The sequence below is a fragment of the Crocuta crocuta genome, unplaced genomic scaffold (assembly GCF_008692635.1).
Source record: "Crocuta crocuta isolate KB4526 unplaced genomic scaffold, BGI_CrCroc_1.0 scaffold97, whole genome shotgun sequence".
Lineage (NCBI taxonomy): Eukaryota > Metazoa > Chordata > Mammalia > Carnivora > Hyaenidae > Crocuta > Crocuta crocuta.
Genome location: NW_027531999.1, coordinates 6917004 through 6938208, shown reverse-complemented (window position 1 = coordinate 6938208; position 21205 = coordinate 6917004). Strand labels below are relative to the sequence as shown.

The following is a 21205-nucleotide window of genomic DNA, read 5'->3' as shown; positions in this document are numbered from 1 at the left end:
ATGACAAAAGAATCATGATCACAGTCAGAAAAATGATTATAAAGGTTAAAATGTAAACGACTTATTTTTTACGCTTAGTTTTAAATTTATCTTTATATCACAGAGTCACAAATTTTACTCTGATTATATTGTAAGCAAAAGGAAACAAAAGGCCAAGAAGTAGTTGTCTCAGCATTTGAAGAACATAAATTTTGGAGTTAAACACAGTGAAAACCACCTTAGTACAAAATCAATTATTATAATACAATCAATTTTCTTGCTGGTTAAAATACATTTATTGATCTCTCTTTGACTAGGATTTCTTAAACTGGTTGTGCTGCATGGGAAAGTCCATCAGATCAGTCGTCTGTGAGCTCATTTGTGTGTTTTGATTTGTTCTTTTCTATTACCCTGTAGTTCCATTTATAAGTGTAATGACAGCTTTGCAGTTTCCAAAAATAATGGAATTCCTTCCAGTTCTTCTGCCTCGACACTTTAAACGGCTCATAAGCTCAGGTTCTAAGGAGGTATTGGGAGCCATAGAAGAGATGTTAGGCACACATCCCTGGAAACTTGGATTTAATAAAGTAAGTAAGACATTTACATAGCATTTAATAATCTTGTATGGGGGGGGTGGGTCTCAAACTTGGTAATCTTTGCATCTCTTTCAAAGGAAAAAAATTTGTATGGACCTCAGTGTTGATTTATTTTTCCTTTAGTGTTAAAGCCGACTAAAAAATTCTTATACCTGTAGCTATTACACAGTAAATTTATAAAGGAAAACAAAATAACAAAATTGATGACATTCCAATTGTCAATAATTTCATTATGTAATTTAATAGGAAACATATTTTGGTAACTAAATGGGGCCATTTGCGATTTGAATATAGGTCTCATTGAAGACACAAGTTCTTATTGAATTTGGAAAGTTCATTTTAGTCCTTCACTTTCCTGTTTGAACTTTTGAAAACTTTCATTATTTGGCCCAATAATATCATTTACATGTGAACCCATTTCTGTTCTTATCATTATAGACCAAAAGTAGGAGTGACACTCTGAGGCTTCAGTGGTGCTGGGAACCAAATGTGGCCCTTCAATGTTGGCAGGACTTGGTTACGGGCTTTTTTCCAAATGAAAATACGATTTAAAAATTCTTAGATAATTCTTGGATCTCCAGAAATGTTTCTGGAACCCCTTCCCCCAACAATTTGAGAAATACTAGAACAATGAATTTGTTCCCTATGTAAAATGGTGATGGTTTCAGTATGTTTTGCAAAATGAAATTCTGGAACATTCGGTTATTGCGTTTATTGAGTAGAGAAGAGAGGCAGAGCAATGCATATTCTGGAACCCAAGGGGGAGAAGGAGGCTTGTAGTCCACTGTTCAGTGTGTAAACTGGCATCAAGAATAAAAACCATTACTGAGGTTTAGATTGCTGGGGCTGCCTACCCTCTAAGTCTGTGCTTCATGCCATAGTCGGGGTGGCTCAAACCATAGAAATTTATTTTCTCATGGTTCAGGAGGCTAGAAGTCCAAAATCAAAGTGTTGGCTTGATTGGGTTCTTCTGAGTCCTCTCTCCTGAGCTTAAACATGATCGTAAGAAGACTCTTCTCCCTGTGTCTTCACATGACTTTCCTTCTGTGCCCGTCTGTTGTAATCTCCTCTCCCCCTAAGGACACCAGCCCTTCTGGATTAGGGCCCACCCCAGTGACCTCATTTTAACGGAATTACCTCTTGAAAGACCCTAGCTCTAAATATGGCCACAGTTTGGAATACTAGAAGGTTGGGATTTCAACATATCAATTTTGGGGGGAAACATTTCAGCCCTTAAGATGTATGGAAGACTCCAGGAGGGATGTCTCCATGAAAAAAAACAGGAGAGCCTGTTGAGTGGATCATGGTGAAGGAAGTTTTGTTCCTCTTCAGTAGATTTGGGGCAGAATTGTTGAGAGGCACATAGAAACCTAAACGCGCCAAAAAAGGGAGGCAGTCATCATACACACAAGACTTTGATCCCAAAGTTCATGTAATCATGGTATATCATGTTGCTCAACTGTGAATCCTGTTGAACATCAGTGTAACCAAAACTGATTAACAAAATATATACTGTAACTATTGTTCAATGATGGGAGGAGGAGAAGGAAGTGGGAAGGTGATGGTATATAAGAGAGAGCTTCCCCAGAGGAAGACTTTCCACAGTAGGGAGTTCATACTGAATATCTAAAATTAAAAAAAAAAAAAAAAAAAAAAAATAAAAGGATAGTGTAAACAGTCCTTGGAAATGTGGAGTAAATTCTGGAAGAAATAACAGAAGATGGTGAAAGTGTTGACTTTATAAGGCATGAAAGAGTGAGGCAGGGGATTCTCGTCTTTTGGTAAGCTTCACAGTGTTATTGACTTTCAAAACTGTATCTGTATTGTTTTGAGAAAATAGAATTTTAATTAAAAATGTATAGAGATCTTGAATCGCAGGACAGTAAACACTTGGGGACGTATTAGGTAGAGTTGTTTTCTCCAGCTTTACTTGATATACGCGACTTTTGGGACTTGAACGATTATTGACACATAACATAGTTTTTACTGTATTTCTGATAAGATTCACGGACATTTATAGTTTTATAAAGCAACTTGAACTCTATTTTCTTAAAGATAACCTACACAGAATTGAAGCTTTTGCAGTGCGAGGCGAGTTGGGCATCATTTTATCAGTGCAAGTCTCTTCTCCAGTTGATGACTGATTTGGAGAGGAATGCATTAATAATATATTCTAAACTGAAGCATATATGTAGAGAACAAGGGCACACGTGTGTTGAAGAAGCTGACTTCACTTTCAAGTTATCAGACCATATATCTTTCCATGATGCTTGGCAGTCTCTGAAGTTTTTGAAGGATATTGGTGTGGTGACCTACGAGAAGGGCTGCATCTTTCTTTATGACCTTTACCAGGCTGAGAAAGACATTGCCTCTTCCCTATGCTACCTAATGATGAGGCCCCCATGGCATTTACGTGTCGATGTCAGAAGGGTGCTTGCATCTATTCACACTCCAAAACCGGAGCATTCAAGAGGTGATGAGGCATTGGACGAGAGTAAACCTGATGAGAGCAGCGTAGAAACTTCTGTGGACACTCTGGACGGCCAGGACCATGGTGACCATAGTGGGAATAATGGTGAACATGATATCAATGGCGAAATAAGTGAAGCTCGGCTGGATCAGGACCAGGTGGCTGCGTTGGAAATGATTTGCTCCAACGCTGTGACAGTCATAAGTGGGAAAGGCGGTTGTGGGAAGACCACGATTGTTAGCCGTCTTTTTAAGCATATGGAGCAGTTGGAAGAAAAAGAAGTAAAAAAGGCTTGTGAAGATTTTGAGCAAGACCAGGATGTACCAGACGAATGGATTACCTTTACCGAGCAAAGTCTACCGAAGGTAGACAAGGCTATCGATGTGTTACTAACAGCACCGACAGGGAAAGCAGCTGGCTTATTGCGACAGAAGACTGGTTTTAACGCTTATACACTATGTCAGGTAAAGCTTTCTACATTTTTCTCTGCAGGTAAAACATTGCCTTAAAGACATGCTTTGTTTAATCAGTTTATTTGTTTTACTTCTTCCTGATGACAGTCAGTAGGTGTTTATTGAACGTCTTATGGATCCGTGCTTCATAGCAGCTGAACATTTAGGTCACTGCCACTCAGAACAGCCAGGCTGTAAACTGTTAACTGGTTTGCAGTGAGACGGGAGCTTGCGCTCGCTCGTGCTGGACAGACTGTTTCCTTCACTGAGAATGTCTTACTATTTAAAAAAAAAAAGGCAGCTAAACTGAAGCATATGCTTAATGATGTTGTTAGCGTAGATTCTAACACAAGCTTTATTCTGCTGTACCAGGTTACAAGCATGTTACTGTTCACAGACCTTGTTTTGAGAAGCATGTGTGTTGGAAGGGAAAGGTTTTAGTCTATTTCAGAGAAGCAAAGCTCCAAAAAAGGGAAGACATTGATCATCTAGTTTAGTTCCTTATCTTCGTAGCCTACAATAATGCCTGGTAAATAGTCACGTAATAACATTTTCAAATAAGTTAATATGCTCAAAAAACATAGTTTTGGCTGTAGTTAGGAGTCATAAATTTGAAACTTGTAAAGACCTGGAGAGGTTTTTCTAGCTCTGACCTGTCATTTTGTAGATCCAGAAACTTAGTTGGAAGCTTTCTGAAGGAAATAATCATTGAATTGGACTGTAAAGGACAGAGAGCCTCAGGTGAGGAGAAGGACATTTTACTTAGGGGGAAGGCCTTTCCGCAGACATTGAGGAAAACGATCCTCATGTGTAGATGGGTTTTGAGGTGACTGCATTGATTGGAATGAATTCCGTATATTGCAAAATAATGGAAATTGAATTTGCTTTAGGCTGGGAATTTGAGCTTTAAAGTTTACAAAGTATTTTGCCATCTCATTAAATCCTTGATAAACTAGTGACATGAGTCATTTTGTAGGAGAGCCAGTTGAAATTTGGGGTATTAAACGACTTGCCCATGATCTTAACCAGATGTGGACCTAGCACCTGGATTCAGATTTCTGACTTCCCTGCTTGCTATCTTTTGGCAGTGGCACAATTTCTTCACTTATTATAACCCTAACAAAGACGCCTGGACTTGGTTTTCTGGGGGGCCATTTAGGTTCCTAAGCAAGAGAGTGAAATGAAGAAAGCCGTTTAAGAATCACAGAGCCATGAGCCACCTCAGAAATGATGTCGCCCATTACCTTTATTTGTCACAAGGGTGAAAATAGTCCTGCAGAAGTTCAGTGTGGCTCACTGATGGAGGGGTCTTCTGATCAGCTTATGATATTTTCCATTACACCTTCATGTCTGATGAGTCTAAGGGTTGGATTAGAGAGCCAGAGAGCGATTATTTCTAAATTTCATTTAGAATGAAATTGGTAGTATCTTAATATCTGTTTGGAATGCTGGGAAAATATTTCTTAAGCCACATTTAGGGGCAGGCGAGAGTGTAGGGCCATTAGGAAAGGCATGGATGGGCCACTTAGGCCATTTATTTATCATCCTTGGGCTAGAGTTACTAGATGGAGCAGATAAAACAAGTTTTTAGTGTAAGATGTACCAAATATTGCATGAAACATACTTGTACTAAAATGTCATTTATTGTTTATCTGAAATTCAGTTTTAGCTATGTGTCCTATAATTCATCAGGCAACCCCATTTTGAGTTAGTGTGTAAGGGAACATGGCTGTATGGCTGTGGGAGTAATCTAGGCTCGTAGGTAGGTCCTGTATGGAATGGGTAGCATTAAAAGTATAGTAGAAAATGTCAACCAGTCATTTCTAAGATAACTGATTGAATACGTAAAATCGAATTAGCAGTGATTTCAAACCTTCTATTGTGAGACAAGGCCATTGAGAGAATGAAGATTTTGTTGAAGGGAATTGAAGCATTTCAGGTGGAAAATATGAAGGCTTTTCCTTAATAGATATGTTGAATCTAGCTGCAGTAGAAACATTAAATTAAGATATGATACCGTTTTAAAAATCTGCATATATATGAAAATAGTTACACACATATATACATATGTGTGTGTATATATACATGTATGTATATATGTGTATATACATACATATACATACGTATGTATATACATATATATAGTTACAATGTAGAAACATTTTGGGAATGATGTATACCAAAATATTTAATGTTCTCTGGTTTTATTTTCCAAAATTTTTCTCCTCATCTATATATTTAAAGTAGTAAATATTATTACGTCTTTAATAAATAGTATTTTTAGTTGTTTTGTTGTTGGTGGTAGGTTTTTTTAAAACCTTTTTTAATGTTTATTTTTGAGGGGGTGGGGAGGGGCAGAGAGAGACAGAATCCGAAGCAGGCTCCAGGCTCTGAGCTGTCAGCTCTGGTGGTAGTTTTTTCAATATTGGGTAAGTAAGGAGAGCCTGGGTGGCTCAGTCGGTTGAGTGTCTGACTTCGGCTCTCAGGTCATGATCTCACAACCCCGCATCGGGCTCTTTGCTGACAGCAAGGAGCCTACTTTGGATCCTACATCTTCCACTCTCTCTCTCTTTCTCTCAAAAATAAATAAAATAAACATTTAAATGTTGAGGAAGTAAGAGACCTTGGAATATTAGAAGAAAAATAGTATTTTCATAGTTAGGTTGGGAAGCCAGCCTTTTATTTCTAGAATGGAGAATTCCAGTGGGGAGAAGAGGTGAGCCAAAGTGACTGGGCCATCTCAGAAGGCCGAGAGAAGGTTAGAAAAGAATAGGGAGCTCTCTTTGGTCAAGAGCAGTAGGAGAAAGGTTGAGATTTTGCAGTAGAATAGTGCTGTGTGCAAAGCTTTTTAAACACACGTAGTACTTACCAGGAAGCAATTCTTTGAACAATTTGATCTTTTCTTTTTAGATTTATTTGATCGATGTTTTCTGTGTGTCCATCCCTAAAACTTCTGTGTTCCTTATTTCTTTAGCCTGTTTCCCTATGTGACTCTATCTACATCTCCGTGCTCCCCATTTAAGAACTTTATTAAAAATTTTTAAAAAATATTTACTTACTTTAGAGAGAGAGAGAGAGAAAGAGAGAGAGAGAGAGAAAGGCAGGGCAAGGGGCAGGGACACAGAATCTGAAATAGGCTCCAGGCTCTGCACTGTCAGCACAAAGCTGGATGCGAGGCTCAAACCCACAAACTGTGAGATCATGACCTGAGCCAAAACCAAGAGTTGGATACTTAACCGACTAAGCCCTCAAGCACCCCAAGATCAGGCTCTGTGATCTTTGGCTTCAAGCTCCATATCAGGCTCTGTGCTGGTGATATGGAGCCTGCTTGGGATTCTCTCTCTCCCTCTCTTTCTACCCCTCCCCCAGTCATGCTCTGTCTTTTTCAAAAATGGATAAACTTAAAAAAAACGTTTTCTTTTTAAATAACATGCTATTAGAATTTTGTTTTGCAAAGTCTATAACCTGAGTTTAAAAATGCCATGCTTTGCTTATAGGTCAATTATAGTTTCTATTTCTGGGAGAAAAAAAACCAAGCCAAGAACACTCCATGGAAGTTTTCTTCTGTTAGAGTTCTGGTTGTAGATGAAGGGAGTCTGGTATCTGTCAAGATCTTCAAGTCGGTTTTAAAGTTGCTGTGTGAGCACTCCAAACTGTCTAAGCTTATCATCCTCGGTAAGTTAAATATTGTTGGAATACTAATTGTTTATTCAGAGCATTGCAGTTAGTAGGCTGCTTACGCCATTTCATGGTTTTAATATCCATATCCTACAGGTGGGAAGCCAGTTCTCAGAGCCCACACTGCAGCTACCCTGAGTTCAGTCTGACTACTTCTTCTATTAGTTTGGGTGGCTCTTCATTTGGACCAAGATAGTAGCAGGCCAGGCCGTGAAATGAGAGTTGTTGTAAGAGGTTATTGCTAATGACCTAAATGATGACCGTTCAAATGGTAAAAATGTCACACACTCAGAGGAAATAACGATGTAGATCATTTGGGAATAATAACGAAGTCTGAATTACAGACCACTTAGGAGTAAATTTATGATTTTCAGCTAATAACTCAAATTAACTCAAATAACTCAATAACTCACTAGCCTTTTAAGTCCTTTCCCATTCTGGTGAGATTTAGTTCGATTCTGTTGGGTACTGCTGGTGTACGATTTCATGGAGATAAAATAGAATCATGTTGTGAGAATCAACTTGTATATAACTAATCCTCTTAGGTCTTTGAGGATGTGTTCTGAGCAGTTGATTCTGTTAATGGCTTAGGCATTTCCCCAGTTTCCACTGAGAAAATAGGTTGTTTTTTTTTTTCTAACTCCAAGTTTTGTTGTTTAAAGAGAATTTTAATAGACTCAAAATCACTATATTACTGGAATTTATTATCAAATACGTTGGGTTTGTTTATTTTGTATTATATGTATTTATTTTATTTATTTGAGGCCATAGATTCTTCCAGATCTACTAAGACATTGAGCAAGATTGAACAGGTAACTAAATACCAAATCTCGAAGGATCTAAGGCCTGTTTTTCTCTTCACATATTGGCTAAACTATATGCCCCTACACAGTTTGTCTGGGGTTATAGGACTGAAAGAAGTTCAATTCAGACTTTCCCTTATTGTGTGATCCCTTCTTTATATTTCTCGTTGTTTACTTTGAATGCTTTGTTGTTGTTGTTAAATATTTTTAAGGAGATCATGGTCTTCAGTAATTTTAAACCAAGATTTTTGGGGACTTTCTTTTCATAGAGTAAGTCTTTATAATTATAGCATATATCAGCAGGGAGAAATGAAGACAACTTCTAAACTTCAGGACCCTCATTACCTGGAACCCAGTGTATCCATTTTGTTCCCCTTTTAGGTGATATTAGACAGTTACCCAGCATTGAACCTGGTAATTTGCTGAGAGATCTTTTTGAGACTCTGAAGTCAAGAAATTGTGCTATTGAACTAAAGACAAACCACAGAGCAGAATCTGAGCTGATTGTGAACAATGCTACGAGGTACAGTATAACTAAAATTTCACATTTTCCCTCTCTTGTATTAGAAATCAAAGGTAAAAAAAAATACATATTAGCCTTTGAATTAGGGCGATTCAATGCAGTGCATTTACTGTGCTCTTTTAGTGAACCTATTCTAGCCTTCAGGTAGATATATACCTTTTGCCCCACAGAAAGACAAAGGTCATATTTTTCGTTACTGGTCTAGCATGAATTATTATTGAAATTTAAGAATGAATGTGTTTTGGGGCACCTGGGTGGTTCAGTTGGTTAAGTGATCGACTCTGGATTTCGGCTCAGGTCATGATCTCACGGTTCATGGGTCTGAGCCCTGCATCCAGCTCTGAGCTTGTAGCATGGAGCCTGCTTGGGATTCTCTCTCTCTCTCTCTCTCTCTCTCTCTCTCTCTTTCTCTCTCTCTCTCTCCCTCTGTGTCCCTCTCTTCCTGTCTCTCTCTCTTCCTCTCTCTGCCCTTTCCCTGCATGCTCTCATTCTCTCTCAAAGTAAATAAATAAACTGCATGGAGCCAGCTTGGGATTCATTCTCTCTCTCTCTTTCTCTTTCTCTTTGTGCCCTTTCCCTGCATGCTCTCACTCGTTCTCTCTCAAAATAAATAAATAAACTTAAAAAATGTGTTTCCCTGATTTAAAAAGTATATATGTGAATTAAAGTTGCATAAAGCTTAGAGACTAGAATAAGCCCAAGGGAAACAGAGACTTGGAAATGAGTTCATTACAGTTCAAAGGAGAATGGGGAGAACTATCTCCAATTTTTGTAAGGGGCGCCCCAAGCCAAAAAGCAGGTAACACAGTATTGTACTCCTCGATGAATCCTGGTGGCCCCCATGGCGTCTTACTCCCCTAAGTGGAGAAAACAATCCTTTTCTTCCCTGAGTCTTGTCATAAGCCTTTAGAGTGATCCTTTGTAATAGATGTAATGGGATCTTGGAATACTAAGACTGTTTTATTCATTGGGCCGAAATTTATCTTTGTTTTTGATTGACACTCTTACAAAATGTTGTTTTTGTTGCCTGAACATTTTCTTGATTGGATGTCAGCAGAAATGAGAATATTTAGAACCTGCCTTCTCTATGCCCCTGTCTGCCCTGGATAGGATTATAGGAAGGATCGACAGGGATACGGTAGGGTGTTGTAGGCTCATAGTAAGACATGAAGCAAAAGAACACAGTTAGATGTGTAATACCCTTTTCATATAACCCTCTGCTCCTACCTAAAGACCACCTCACTTTGGGGAGGCTGGTATAGACGATTGGTCACTTTAAAAGTCTGAAAGTCTTGTAAGAATCTAAAGCCCGTTAGATTTCTTAGAACTCAGTTTTATCTGAAACTTGGGAATTCCTTTTAGTAACCCTTGTGATGTCATTTGGGCCATGCTCCTTTCATCATTTCTTAATCATCATCACCAAATACCTAATGTCGGAAGGATCCCAATGATTCCAGGGAAGGACTCCTAGAGATAGAGGTTATGTTTCATGTTCCGAGTCAGAAGCAAAACAGGAAACCCAGGGTGATTCTGAGCACCCCCAAAATTACATCTGGGATATTTCAGCAGGGCGGCCTTTTTCCCTTTTCTCCCTTTCAACCCTGTTGGGAAGGGCTGAAGGTGATGATAGGGTACCCCTAGCTTTCATAGCCGGGCTGCTGTGGAGTCTTTTCAGAGAGTCCATCTTCTTGCAAATAACCAAGGAGAGACTTGGTTATGACAAGACACCTGCTTGTAGAGTAGGGACTCTGCTTTCTGACATGAGTTGCTAGTCTTGGGAAACATAAGAACAAAAGAAGTATGAGGGAATAGATGCGGATACTTGGTTCAGCTGAGAAAATGAGGCCGCGCTTATGATATACACAGAAGAAAGGAGAAAAAGAGTGTGATGTAAGCATTTGGAAAAGCTCCCAAAGAGTCCAGAGTAACTAAATAGAAAGGGCTATGGAGCCAGAAGGGCCCAGATTTGCCTCGTAGTCCCTCTGCTTTCTACTTCTGTGGCTGTGGGCAGCCCACTGCAGTGGAGTAAGGCTCGTGCTGCTCACCTGTGAAATGAGGCTAATACCTCAGATAGTTCGTTTGTGGTCTGGAGGAGAGTAGGTCAACTTCTCAGAATGGTAAATTCCCTGACATTTTTCTTTAACACTTTTGATTTGCTAGAGGTAGGGGATTGGTTGATAAATGTAACATTGTGGTCTTGCTAATTCTATTGTAAAACTCATTTACTATTTATAATGCCTATATGGGTAGCCTTTTCATCCTATTTATTATCTATTAGCGGATAATAGTTACAGTATTGACAGTATCTCTGATGATATACAGCGACACATTCTTGGGTACTCACGTTCTTGGTGTGTTATTTTATCTTCACTTAAGAATCTCAAGACGCCAGTTTCCAATATTTGATGCAGAGCTGAATATCTCTGATAATGACAATCCAACTTTCCCTGTCTCAATACGAGATAAAACATTTATTTTTATGCGACTCCCAGAAGAGGATGCCAGTTCTCAGTTATCAAATAGTGATCATCACTCCTGTAAGTATAAGCTTCTACATGATGTAGGGTTACGATTTCAGTTTTGCAGTGCGCCTATTAAATGACGAGTTATCATTTCATTTGATGGTGAAGATAAATATTGCTAGTAAAAAATTTAGGCACCGAAAATAAACTAATTTATTAATCATCATTAAACACCTTAGAATGTTGTAGAAAAGTAAGCTTTCTTAGCCCAACATAAGTAATCAAACCTGCCTTAACAGGTCTTTTCTATAACATGTCATGCTGGAAGGAATTTGGAAGGACTAATGGTACACACACACACACACACACACGAAGTAAGATTTTGACACATAACACACTAAGGGCTCAGTAAATATCTGTTGAGTGAATAATTGGATATAGATGATTAGTTTAAAATGAAACAAAGCCTCAGGAATCCAAGTTCATCCAGGAGAAAGCATATCCTAATTAATGAAGATTTTCTTTTATAACAATTGGGAAAGTGAATACATTTGTTGCCTTGGGTACATTTGTTTACCAGAAATTAAGGTGGTCCAGCTGCTGCCAGCTGGAGTTCCTACTATTTCTTTCTGTGTCTTATACAACGGACAAGCATTGTTTCTAATTGTGGGTGTCAGGATGACAACATAACAGGGTCAAAAAGAGCACAGGCTCCTGAGTCTTCTCCCTGAATGTATGATGCACGTCACGTCACTTAAGCATTTGCAAAATGGGAATCATAGCGGCACTGCCGGTGGGGCTGTTAGGAGGGCTGAGGGCATGCGTCAGTTTTGAGGTGCTGTTAGTTTTTTGTAAAGAATAGATATTAAATGAACTATTACAAGTTAATGCAAGTAGAGTAAACCTTTTGATCTTTTTTGTGTTCTAGACTTAGAAAACTGTTTTTTTTTTTAAATAGTGTGATGGTTTACTCAAAATTGAATTAGGATTTAAGTGATTACTGCTGAGAATTTATTGTAGTTGCCCTCATTGTTAAGGGTGTCCCTTAACTATGGAGGTACTTTCACTCGTATGTAAAAGCAGGTGACTCCCGGCTTTACGTGTAAGTATGTCCTGCTTTGTGTGTCACATATGCAGTCCCCTTGGCTTAGTGTCCATTCACGTTACAGTAATGTTTTTCTTTTGGGATGGAATCATCTAATACGTAGTATTCTATAAATGCCCTTTTGATTTTTTTTTTTAATTTAAAATTTTTTATTTTTTTGAGAGGGAGAGTGGGAGGTAGCGGCAGAGAGAGAGAAGGGAGAGAGAAGCTTAAACAGGCTCCATGCCCAGTGTGGAGCCAGATGTGGGGTTCGATCTCACGACTGTGAGATCATGACCTGAGCCAAAATGAAGAGTCTGATGCTCAATTGACTGAGCCACCCAGGTGCCCCTGATTTTTTTTTTTTATTATAGAAATAATTTATATTCCTTAAAAATGGCCAAACAATACAGAAGTGTTTGAAGTAAAAAATGAATATTTCCCTGTAATCTTCCTCTCGGTTTCCTCTAAGGCAACCCCAAAAGGTCACATACCATTACTCTTACTCGCCCACCACTCCTACTATGTAGTAAGAGTTTGGTGTTCATCCTTTAAACCTTATTCTATCCATACACAAACATGGGTTATTTATTTCCATTTTACATTAATGGGATTATAAGCCGCATTGTTTTGTGATTTTTTTATTACATATATTGTGAAGAATTAATAGGTAATATTCTCACAACAGTTAAGAGTAGGTGCTAGTAATTATGAAGAAAAAAATAAGACTTAGTTAAATAACTTGCCTGCCACTCCTTTTAGATTTACCCAAAAAACGGTGGGTTTTTTTTAAACCCATTCATTATATTATTGAGAATGTCCTTAAAAAAAAAAGTGGTCTGTTTCAGAATGGCAACAGAGCCTAGCTGATGCTGTTTTTCTATCTCAGTTACAAACTTCAGCTATGAAATTACTCCCTTACTTAAGAGAATTGAATAAATATTCCCTAGAGAGAGGCATATAGTACATTTTCACTAATAATGAAATCACTGAGTACCTTATTCTATTATATTGCAAAGTACGGAGGCCTACGACAGCCTTCAGAACTGGGCTGGAGTTTCAGAGATGCTAAAGTGTGAGAAAAGTGTATCTCTTAGAATCAGTGAAGTATGGCGTAGGTATTGATCTATAAGGTGTAGAGAGAATGAAAGAAGCAAGGAGCAGACCAGCGCGATCATGTACATGTAAAGGAAAACAATACCCTGTGAGACCTTTGGACGTTCCCACTCTGGCAGCCCAGGGCTTGGCTGGGGTGAGGAGCTGAGCATTGGCCTTTTTTTAGTGATAATCTTCCCTTTATCTGAACCATGAAGGGCTCAGTAAGCAACTAATTTAGGCTTCCTCAAGCAGAGCATCACGCAGCCTGGGCTTTTTCATTCCTTTGGGATTCATCTGTGGTGAGGGGAAGGCATGGAAGCCTAGAATGTACTTCCCCAAATTGTTAAATCTCTCTCTCCCATGAGAAATGTTTGCTGTTTTGTACTATTGGTAATACAGATTGGGGGAAGCCTACTTCTCTGCTCTGAGGAAGGTTGGAAGTGGCTGTCGTCATTGTCAGTGATCTAAAGTCTGAAAGAGGTAGGCCAGGCACCATAACCCTTTTGGAAAATTGCTTTTACTTCCAAGAGCCGCAGCTCCGCATTTATATCTAGACTGTAGTCAGTGTTGGTGGTCAAACTAGGTAATGGCCGGTAAGGTATGGTCATTTTTGGAATGAATGTCCCTGCTGTGCAGGATTAACCTTTTAGTTGCTGGACCATGGGGGGAGGCTTAGGGGTTCTGGGGATAGGAAGCACACGGTTCGGGGGGTGGGGCATTGCGGTGTTTGGGGAGTAAGTATTTTCCATCCTTTATGGAAGTATCTTAATATTTTGTACTGAATATCAACCTTGGATATAATACCACCAGCCTCCTGTGAATGTTGTGAAGATTAAAGTGAAATAACAGATGCAAAGCATATAGATTCTCAAATTATATCTCATTACCACCAGACCTTAAGACAGAAAGAAGTCTTACAGTGCAATAATTCTGTTACATATTTTGTTCTCTTGCTCATATTTTTAAAAAAAAAATTTATGTTTATTTTTGAGAGAGACAAAGCATGAGCAGGAGAGGGGCAGAGAGAGAGAGAGGAAGACACAGAATCGAAAGCAGGCTCCAGGCTCTGAGCTGTCAGCACAGAGCCCGATGTGGGGCATGAACCCACAAACTGTAAGATCATTACCTGAGCGGAAGTCAGACACTTAACTGACTGAGCCACCCAGGCACCCCTCTTGCTCATATTTTAAAGTCAGTGTTCACCAGCCATCAGTGATGAGGGGCTGTGTTATAGATTAGGACTGTTCTTAACAGCTAGTGGTTGACCTCTCTGTTGAGGATGGGGTATCTGGAACCCTCATCTCCATCCTCTCCTCTGCTGCTCTGGCTGCTCTAGCAAATGGGGTTGATGTTCCCATGGTGAACTTGTATTCCATTTCCCGGACTCCTTAGCAGGATCTCTGCCTTAGTTTCTCCATTGAAACAATGTTGTAATGTGATGTTTTTCTGTGTTAACTTTTTTCTCTTAAATTACCAGATTTATTTTCTGCAGTTGGAACCTTACTCAAAGAAAATGACCTACAAGATGCACAGACATCACAATTTATTGCATTTAGAAGGTAAAGCATTTGCAATATTTTGGTGTGCTTAGTCCAGCTTTCAAATCTCGTAACTTATCGATATAGGTACTGTTTGAATGGGAGACTCTCATAGTCCATCGCTGTTAATTCTGTCTCTTATTTCGAGGTCTTTCTTTGTTAGATATGGCAGAGGGCAGTTTTTAAACAGGGCTCTTTCTACCAAATATTATATTTGGAAACTCCCAGGAAATCTGAGTAGACAAAAGTTTTATGTTAAGATAAAAATTATACGGGCATCTGGCTGACTCGATCAGTAGAGCCTATGATGCTTGATCTCAGGGTTGTGAGCTCGAGCCCCACTTTGGGTATAGAGATTACTTAAAAATAAAATCTTTTTTAAAAAGATGAAAATTACAAAATGCTTTTTCCTGGCGAAATTCCGGGAAACCTTTTACAGCGTGTAGTACATTTTACTTGTTGATAACAGAAGTGAGCACAAAGCAGATGCCGTTAAGGTGACACTTGCTCGTTTGTGTGTTTCAGGCAAGACTGTGACGTAATCAACGCCTGCTGCTGCAAGCACTACACGGGCCGCCTGATCAAGTGAGCTTGAAGGATCCAAATCCTTGAGGACAGCCCTTCCGTTTGCTGTTCTTTTATTTGTTTTCTCCTTGATCACTTGTAGCCACATATTCAAAAATCTTTTTTATTCTCATTTGTGAAATGAACTTTTCTCTTCAGTTGAATATGTCCCCTTAGGAAGTGTTTCGGTAATCCACGTAATAAGTAAACTAAGGAATATAGTGTTCCTTGTGGTTTTCAAGTTGGCGGCTTCCAGCTTCTCGGAGATGAGTGTGGGGGATTCAGGAGAATTTTTTTTTCAAATATGTGTATAGGCAAGTTCAAGACCCTTAGTCACAGGATGGCCATAGAGAGCACCTCAGTGGACATCTATCAGAGAAACAGGGGTGTAGGAAATCTACTGTGTTTGCACAGAGAGGAAATTAACTCACTTCTCTTGCATTTATTAACACGTACTGTTTATTAAGTGCAGAGAAAGTAGAGATGTGGAAGTTACAGGAGGAGCTCCTGGTCTCTTGAGGGATGACACGCACACAAAAACCCACCTTAGTAACCTAACGAAGGGTTAGAAAGTACCAGCCGGGGGGTCAGGGAGAGATCACCCAGTCTGTGTCCCAGTGACTGTGATCTCAGGCAGATGGTTTAACTTGTCCGTATGTGTAATAGGATACTGATGCAGAATTTCCCATATAGACATGTAGTGAGGATGAGATGAAGTCGTATCTCTAAGGGACTTATGGCAACTGGTACATCGCCAGCATTTATTCACTTTGCTGCTGCTATTCTGAAACAATGTCGTAAGAATAGGAACAGGTGTAAGTGGGGTAGGATGTGATATAGGGCAGGGCTAGGAGAGGTTGGAGAGGAGAGGATGAACTTGAAAGGCAGAATCAGTAAGACGCTGGATAGCTTTTAGAATATAGAGGGAAAGAGAGACATCAGCATCTATGCCAAGATTTCTAACTTGGAAAGATCTGGCTGGGAAATGTCGCTGAGAGTGAGGCGCCACAGACAGGATGGGTAATCAGACCATGACTGTGGGAGCCTGGTATCTTGTTGACGTTCGGAGAACAAAAGTGAAGGCGAGAGAGTTTGGAAATTATTCTGAGAATTGGATCAGATCTCAGTGGGGGTTAATGCCTAAACAAAATGAAATTGAGATTTTCCCAACCTTGATAATATATTCTCATTTTCTGACTCAGAGACCATCGGAACAGATTTCAGTTTGGAGTTGGTGATAAGATTTGTTGTACCAGGAATGCATATCTCTCGGAGTTACTCCCCCAAGATGTCTCTTCCAGTCAGAGTGATGAACAAGAGGCCAGTGGTGAAGAGTTTAACGGCACTTTTCGTGGTTTCACTAAAAATAAGCATGACTTTGAAAGTGATATTCGACTCTGCAACGGAGAAATATTTTTTATAACAAATGTAAGTGATAACAGAAAAGTAGTACCTTTTTACCTACTAGAGGTAATTTTTTTTAACTGCCTTAGGTTTGATTCAGAACCTAATCATATCGGAATTGACATTCTTCCATAATTTTTTGTTAAGGATTTTTGCATTCACGTTTATGAGGGATATTGGTTTGTGGTTCTCTTGTAATGTCTTGTCTAGTTTCGGTGTCAGAGTAAGGCTGGCTTCAGAAAACAAGGTGGGACAAGTTTCTTTCTCATATTTTCTGGAAGACTTTGAAGAAACATTTTTTTTGGAGGGCTCGAGTAACAGAAATAAGGGACAAGTAACATACTTAATGTATTTTGCAAAGCATCATTTCCTTGGTTGCTGCTTAAATATAGAAACCATAGAAGTTTCTTTGAATTTATTCTCATTATATAAACACCCTCTTAAATGTAGAGGCTTATTGTTTACAAGCTCTGAGAATGAGAGGAAATATAAACTTTTTTCAAAGAATATATGCAGACTTAGATAGTCAGTGCAAGAAGTGAAATGTACAGACCTCAGAATAAGTCTGGCACACAGACTATTTTCCAGAGAGTCAAATTAAGGGTGTTTCAAATTTATTAAAATTTGGGTGTATATATATTTAGTTTGTGCTCAAGAGTAGATGTTAAGTCTTTTGAAAGTTCTTAACAATTGTGAATATACGTGCTATTTTACTTGTGTTTGCATGTTCAACACAAAAATAGACTATCTTTACAGTGTGCATATTTGAAAACATACAAAATAATTCTTTGTTTTGATCATAGGATGTAACTGATGTAACTTTTGGAAAGAGAAGATCTTTGACCATTAATAATATGGCTGGCATGGAAATAACTGTGGACTTTGACAAACTAATGAAATATTGTCAAATTAAACATGCATGGGCAAGAACTATTCACACTTTTCAGGTAACAGTGGACGTTTATAAAGAGATTTGAACTGGTTTTGAAGAGATAGAGTACCTTTAAAGATTTTCTTCTTAATTTTGTTGCCTTTGTTTTTTAAAAAGAAACAAGGTTACCAAAGTTTACATAAATGGTTTGCTGATGTTTATTTATTTGTGCAGCTCGCTTTTTTTATTATTGTATAGTGAGCTTTATTGGGGTATAATTTGGATGCATATTTAAATTTAAAAGTTTTTTTAATGTTTATTTTTGAGAGAGAGAGAGAGAGGGAGACAGCAGGGGAGGGGCAGAGAGAGAGGAGACACAGAATCTGAAGTAGGCTCCAGGCTCTGAGCTGTCAGTACAGAGCACAGTGCAGGGCTTGAACCCACAGACTGTGAGATCATGACCTGAGCCAAAGTTGGATGCTCAACTGACTGAGCCACCCAAACATCTCTGCATGCATATTTAAATTAAAAAGTTGGATGGGTTTTGACAAATATATCCCTTTCCTCTGTTCTTGTGAGGGAACTACTTTCTACTTGGAAATAATTTTAATTTTAGGTTTTGTGTGTGTGTGTGTGTGTGTGTGTGTGTGTGTGTGTGTGTGTTTCAGTTATAGAGAAAGCATGAGCTCGGGAGAAGGGCCGAGGGAGAGAGAAGGAGAATCATAAACAGGTTTCAAGCTCAGCCTGGAGCCCAACACTGGGCTTGATCCCACAACCCTGGGATCATGACCTGAATCGAAATTAAGAGTTGGATGCTCAACCAACTGAGCCACCCAGGTGCCCTGGGAATAATTTTAGTTTTATAGAAGAGTTGGAATGATAGCACAGACTGTTCCCATATATCCTTCATCTGACTTTCCCTAATCTTACATAACTATGGTGTTTTTGTCAAAACTAAGAAATTATCATTGGAAGAATACTATTAACTAAGCTATACTCTTTTTTTTGATTTCACCAGTTTTCCACAAATATCCTTTTTCTGTTCCAGGATCTAATCCTGGACACAACATTGCATTTACTGCAATTTGCTTTGAAGCTCTACTTTAATACTCTTGACATCTCATAAGCTATTTGCGGTTCTGTTATTTGACTCATTGTTTTGAGTGCCCCTCTTTGATGTCAGTATGTTGCTTTAATCAGGAAGCTGCATCAGTCTACATTTGCATATGGAAAAATTTAGCTTAGCCTGTATCCACTACTGGTCAGCAAACATAAATTAGCATATGGGTTCCATTTTTTTGTGTGTTTTTTTCTTAAATGGATGGTATTTTATTTATTAAGCTACCCCATCTCAGTTCCAAAAAGAATTTGAAACAGGCTTTCAAAAAATGCCCACAGTTCAGCCTACTTCTTTTTAAAAGGTAAAGAAATGATGCCATGCAGAAGGTCAAGGTAAGGATGGTGAAGAAAGGATTTCCTGCCAAGAGAGGGTTGGGTTGCAGATATGCATACTGACCTATTTGCTTGCTAATATAGACTGAAGATGTGGCTTTGTTTTCAAAATAAGGGAGAAGCAGTCAGTGGACTGTCTATTGGATAAAAAACCAAAACAGCTAGTTGTTAAGAAGTACAAATATTCCTGGCTGCAGTTCCTGGCAAAATTTCTCCCGTGGATCTTTATGATGGGCTCTCTGTACTTCTGGAAACTCATCTCGTTCAATTTTGGGAAATTGTCTTGAATAATTTCATTAAGTTTCTTGCCCTCTGTTTTCTCTGTTTTGTCCTTCTAGAATCTATTAATTTGTGCCTCCAGAACTGATTGTCTAAATTTCTTACCTCTCTCCTGTTTTCCGTCTCATCATTATTTTGCTGTTTTTTTTCTGAAAGATTTCCTCAAATTTATAATCCAGTCTTCTGTTACATTTCTGGACAAATGAAGTTTGAAGGGGTCTTTTTATTACTTAGTTAAGGTTGGAGTCTAAGTGCTCCTTTTATTGAATCTGGCTCTCATTTTGTGATTGAAAGAGCATCTTTTACCTTGAAGAACATTTGTGATTATTATCTTGTATCAGTGTAGTTTGTTTCTTCCAGGTTCAGTTCAACAAATATTTATTGAGTCAGACTGTGCTTGGTTTAGATCAGTCCATGAAACAAACAAAGATACCTGTCACTGTGAAGATTACATTTGCTGGCGAGGAAGAGACAGATGCAGTCGTAAAACAAGTAAACTACAGTTGACCCTTGAACAATGTGGAGGCTTAGGGTGCCAACCCCCCGTTGCAGTCAGAGATCTATGTATAATTTTGATTCCCTGAAAACTACTAATAGCCTACCGTAGACTAGAAGCCTTAATGATAATGTAAACAGTCAATTAACACATATCTTGTATGTTATACAGTAATAATACATACATTAGTTTACAAAAAAGTAAGCTAGGGGCACCTCATAAATTAGAGTGTGTGACTCTTGATCTTGGGGTTGTAAAGTTGAGCCCCATGCTGGGTGTAGAGATTACTTTAAAAAAGAATCTTAAAAAAGGAAGCTACAGAAAAGAAAACGTTATTAAGAAAATTATAAATAAGGGGCTCCTGGGAGACTCAGTAGGTTCAGCACCTGACCCTTGATTTCGTCTCAGTTCATGACCTTACATTTCATGAGACTGAGCTCCACATTCGACTTTGCACTGATAGCGTGGAGCCTGCTTGGGATTCTCTCTCTCCCTCTCTCTCTGCCCCTCCCCTGCTTGTGCTCTCTCTCTCAAAATAAATAAATAAATTTGAAAACATATTTATTAAAAAAAGAAAATTATAAGGAAGAGAAAATACATTTACACTAATGTACTGTGTTTATTATCTAAAAAACGATACGTAAGTGGACATGTGGAGTTTAAGCCCATGTTATTCAAGGGTCAACTGTATATATTATGGTAGATCATATTATGGTAGAAGGTGGCAAATGCTATGGAAAAGGGGTGGGGATAGGTGTGGGATGCAGTTATAATTTTAAATAGTAGTCAGTATAGGCCTCATTGGGAAGGTGGCATTTGAACAAAGACTTGAAGGAGGTAAAGAAGTTAACCATGTGAGTATCTGGGAGAAGAGCATTCTAGGTTGAGGGAATAGCCAAGGCCACAGTTCTTAGGTGGCAGCCTGTCGTTTGATGAACAGGAAGAGCAAGGAGGCCAGTGTGGGAGAGTGACAAGAGATGAGGTCAGAGAAGTAATGCAGGGTAAGGGAGGATCAAAGATGGGGGGCCAGGTCACTTCCTAAGACCTTCTAGGACTGATTTTTCCAATATGGTATCCATATCTGGCCCACCACCAGTTTTTGTAAATAAAGTTTTATTGGAACACAGCAGCACTTGTTCATTTACATATTGGCTCTGACTGCTTTGCATTACAAAGGAAGAATTGAGTAGTTGCCATAGAGAACAGCTGGCCTGCAAAACTTAGAATACTTATTTTTTGACCCTTTGCAGAGAAGGTGTTTTAACTCCCACTCTAAGGTCCATACAGATTTTCAGATTCTAAGTCTATAAACTCATGAAAGAAATTAATGGTTTATGTCTACTCGTACACATACGGAGTTTTAGAACACATTTAGAGAACAGACATATACATAACTTAAAAGTAAGGGTGTGAAACTTGCCTCCCTTAAGAAGTTTGAAAGTTCTAATGATTTGAG

The 21205-nt window shown here is 38.8% G+C and overlaps 1 protein-coding gene across 4 annotated transcripts in view; it reads left to right on the top strand.

Moving 5' to 3' along the window:
- The window catches only part of HELB (DNA helicase B), a 33433-nt gene that overhangs the window by 2798 nt on the left and 9430 nt on the right, over positions 1-21205 (top strand). For 3 of the 4 annotated variants that reach the window (XM_077775295.1, XM_077775294.1, XM_077775292.1), the window contains 9 exons: positions 397-566; positions 2631-3509; positions 6995-7172; positions 8360-8501; positions 10878-11038; positions 14623-14704; positions 15209-15268; positions 16450-16675; positions 17455-17598. In XM_077775295.1, the coding sequence (XP_077631421.1) occupies positions 397-566; positions 2631-3509; positions 6995-7172; positions 8360-8501; positions 10878-11038; positions 14623-14704; positions 15209-15268; positions 16450-16675; positions 17455-17598 (2042 nt within the window). The remainder of the gene's footprint in view (positions 1-396; positions 567-2630; positions 3510-6994; positions 7173-8359; positions 8502-10877; positions 11039-14622; positions 14705-15208; positions 15269-16449; positions 16676-17454; positions 17599-21205) is intronic. The other variant, XM_077775293.1, reaches the window with a different exon arrangement.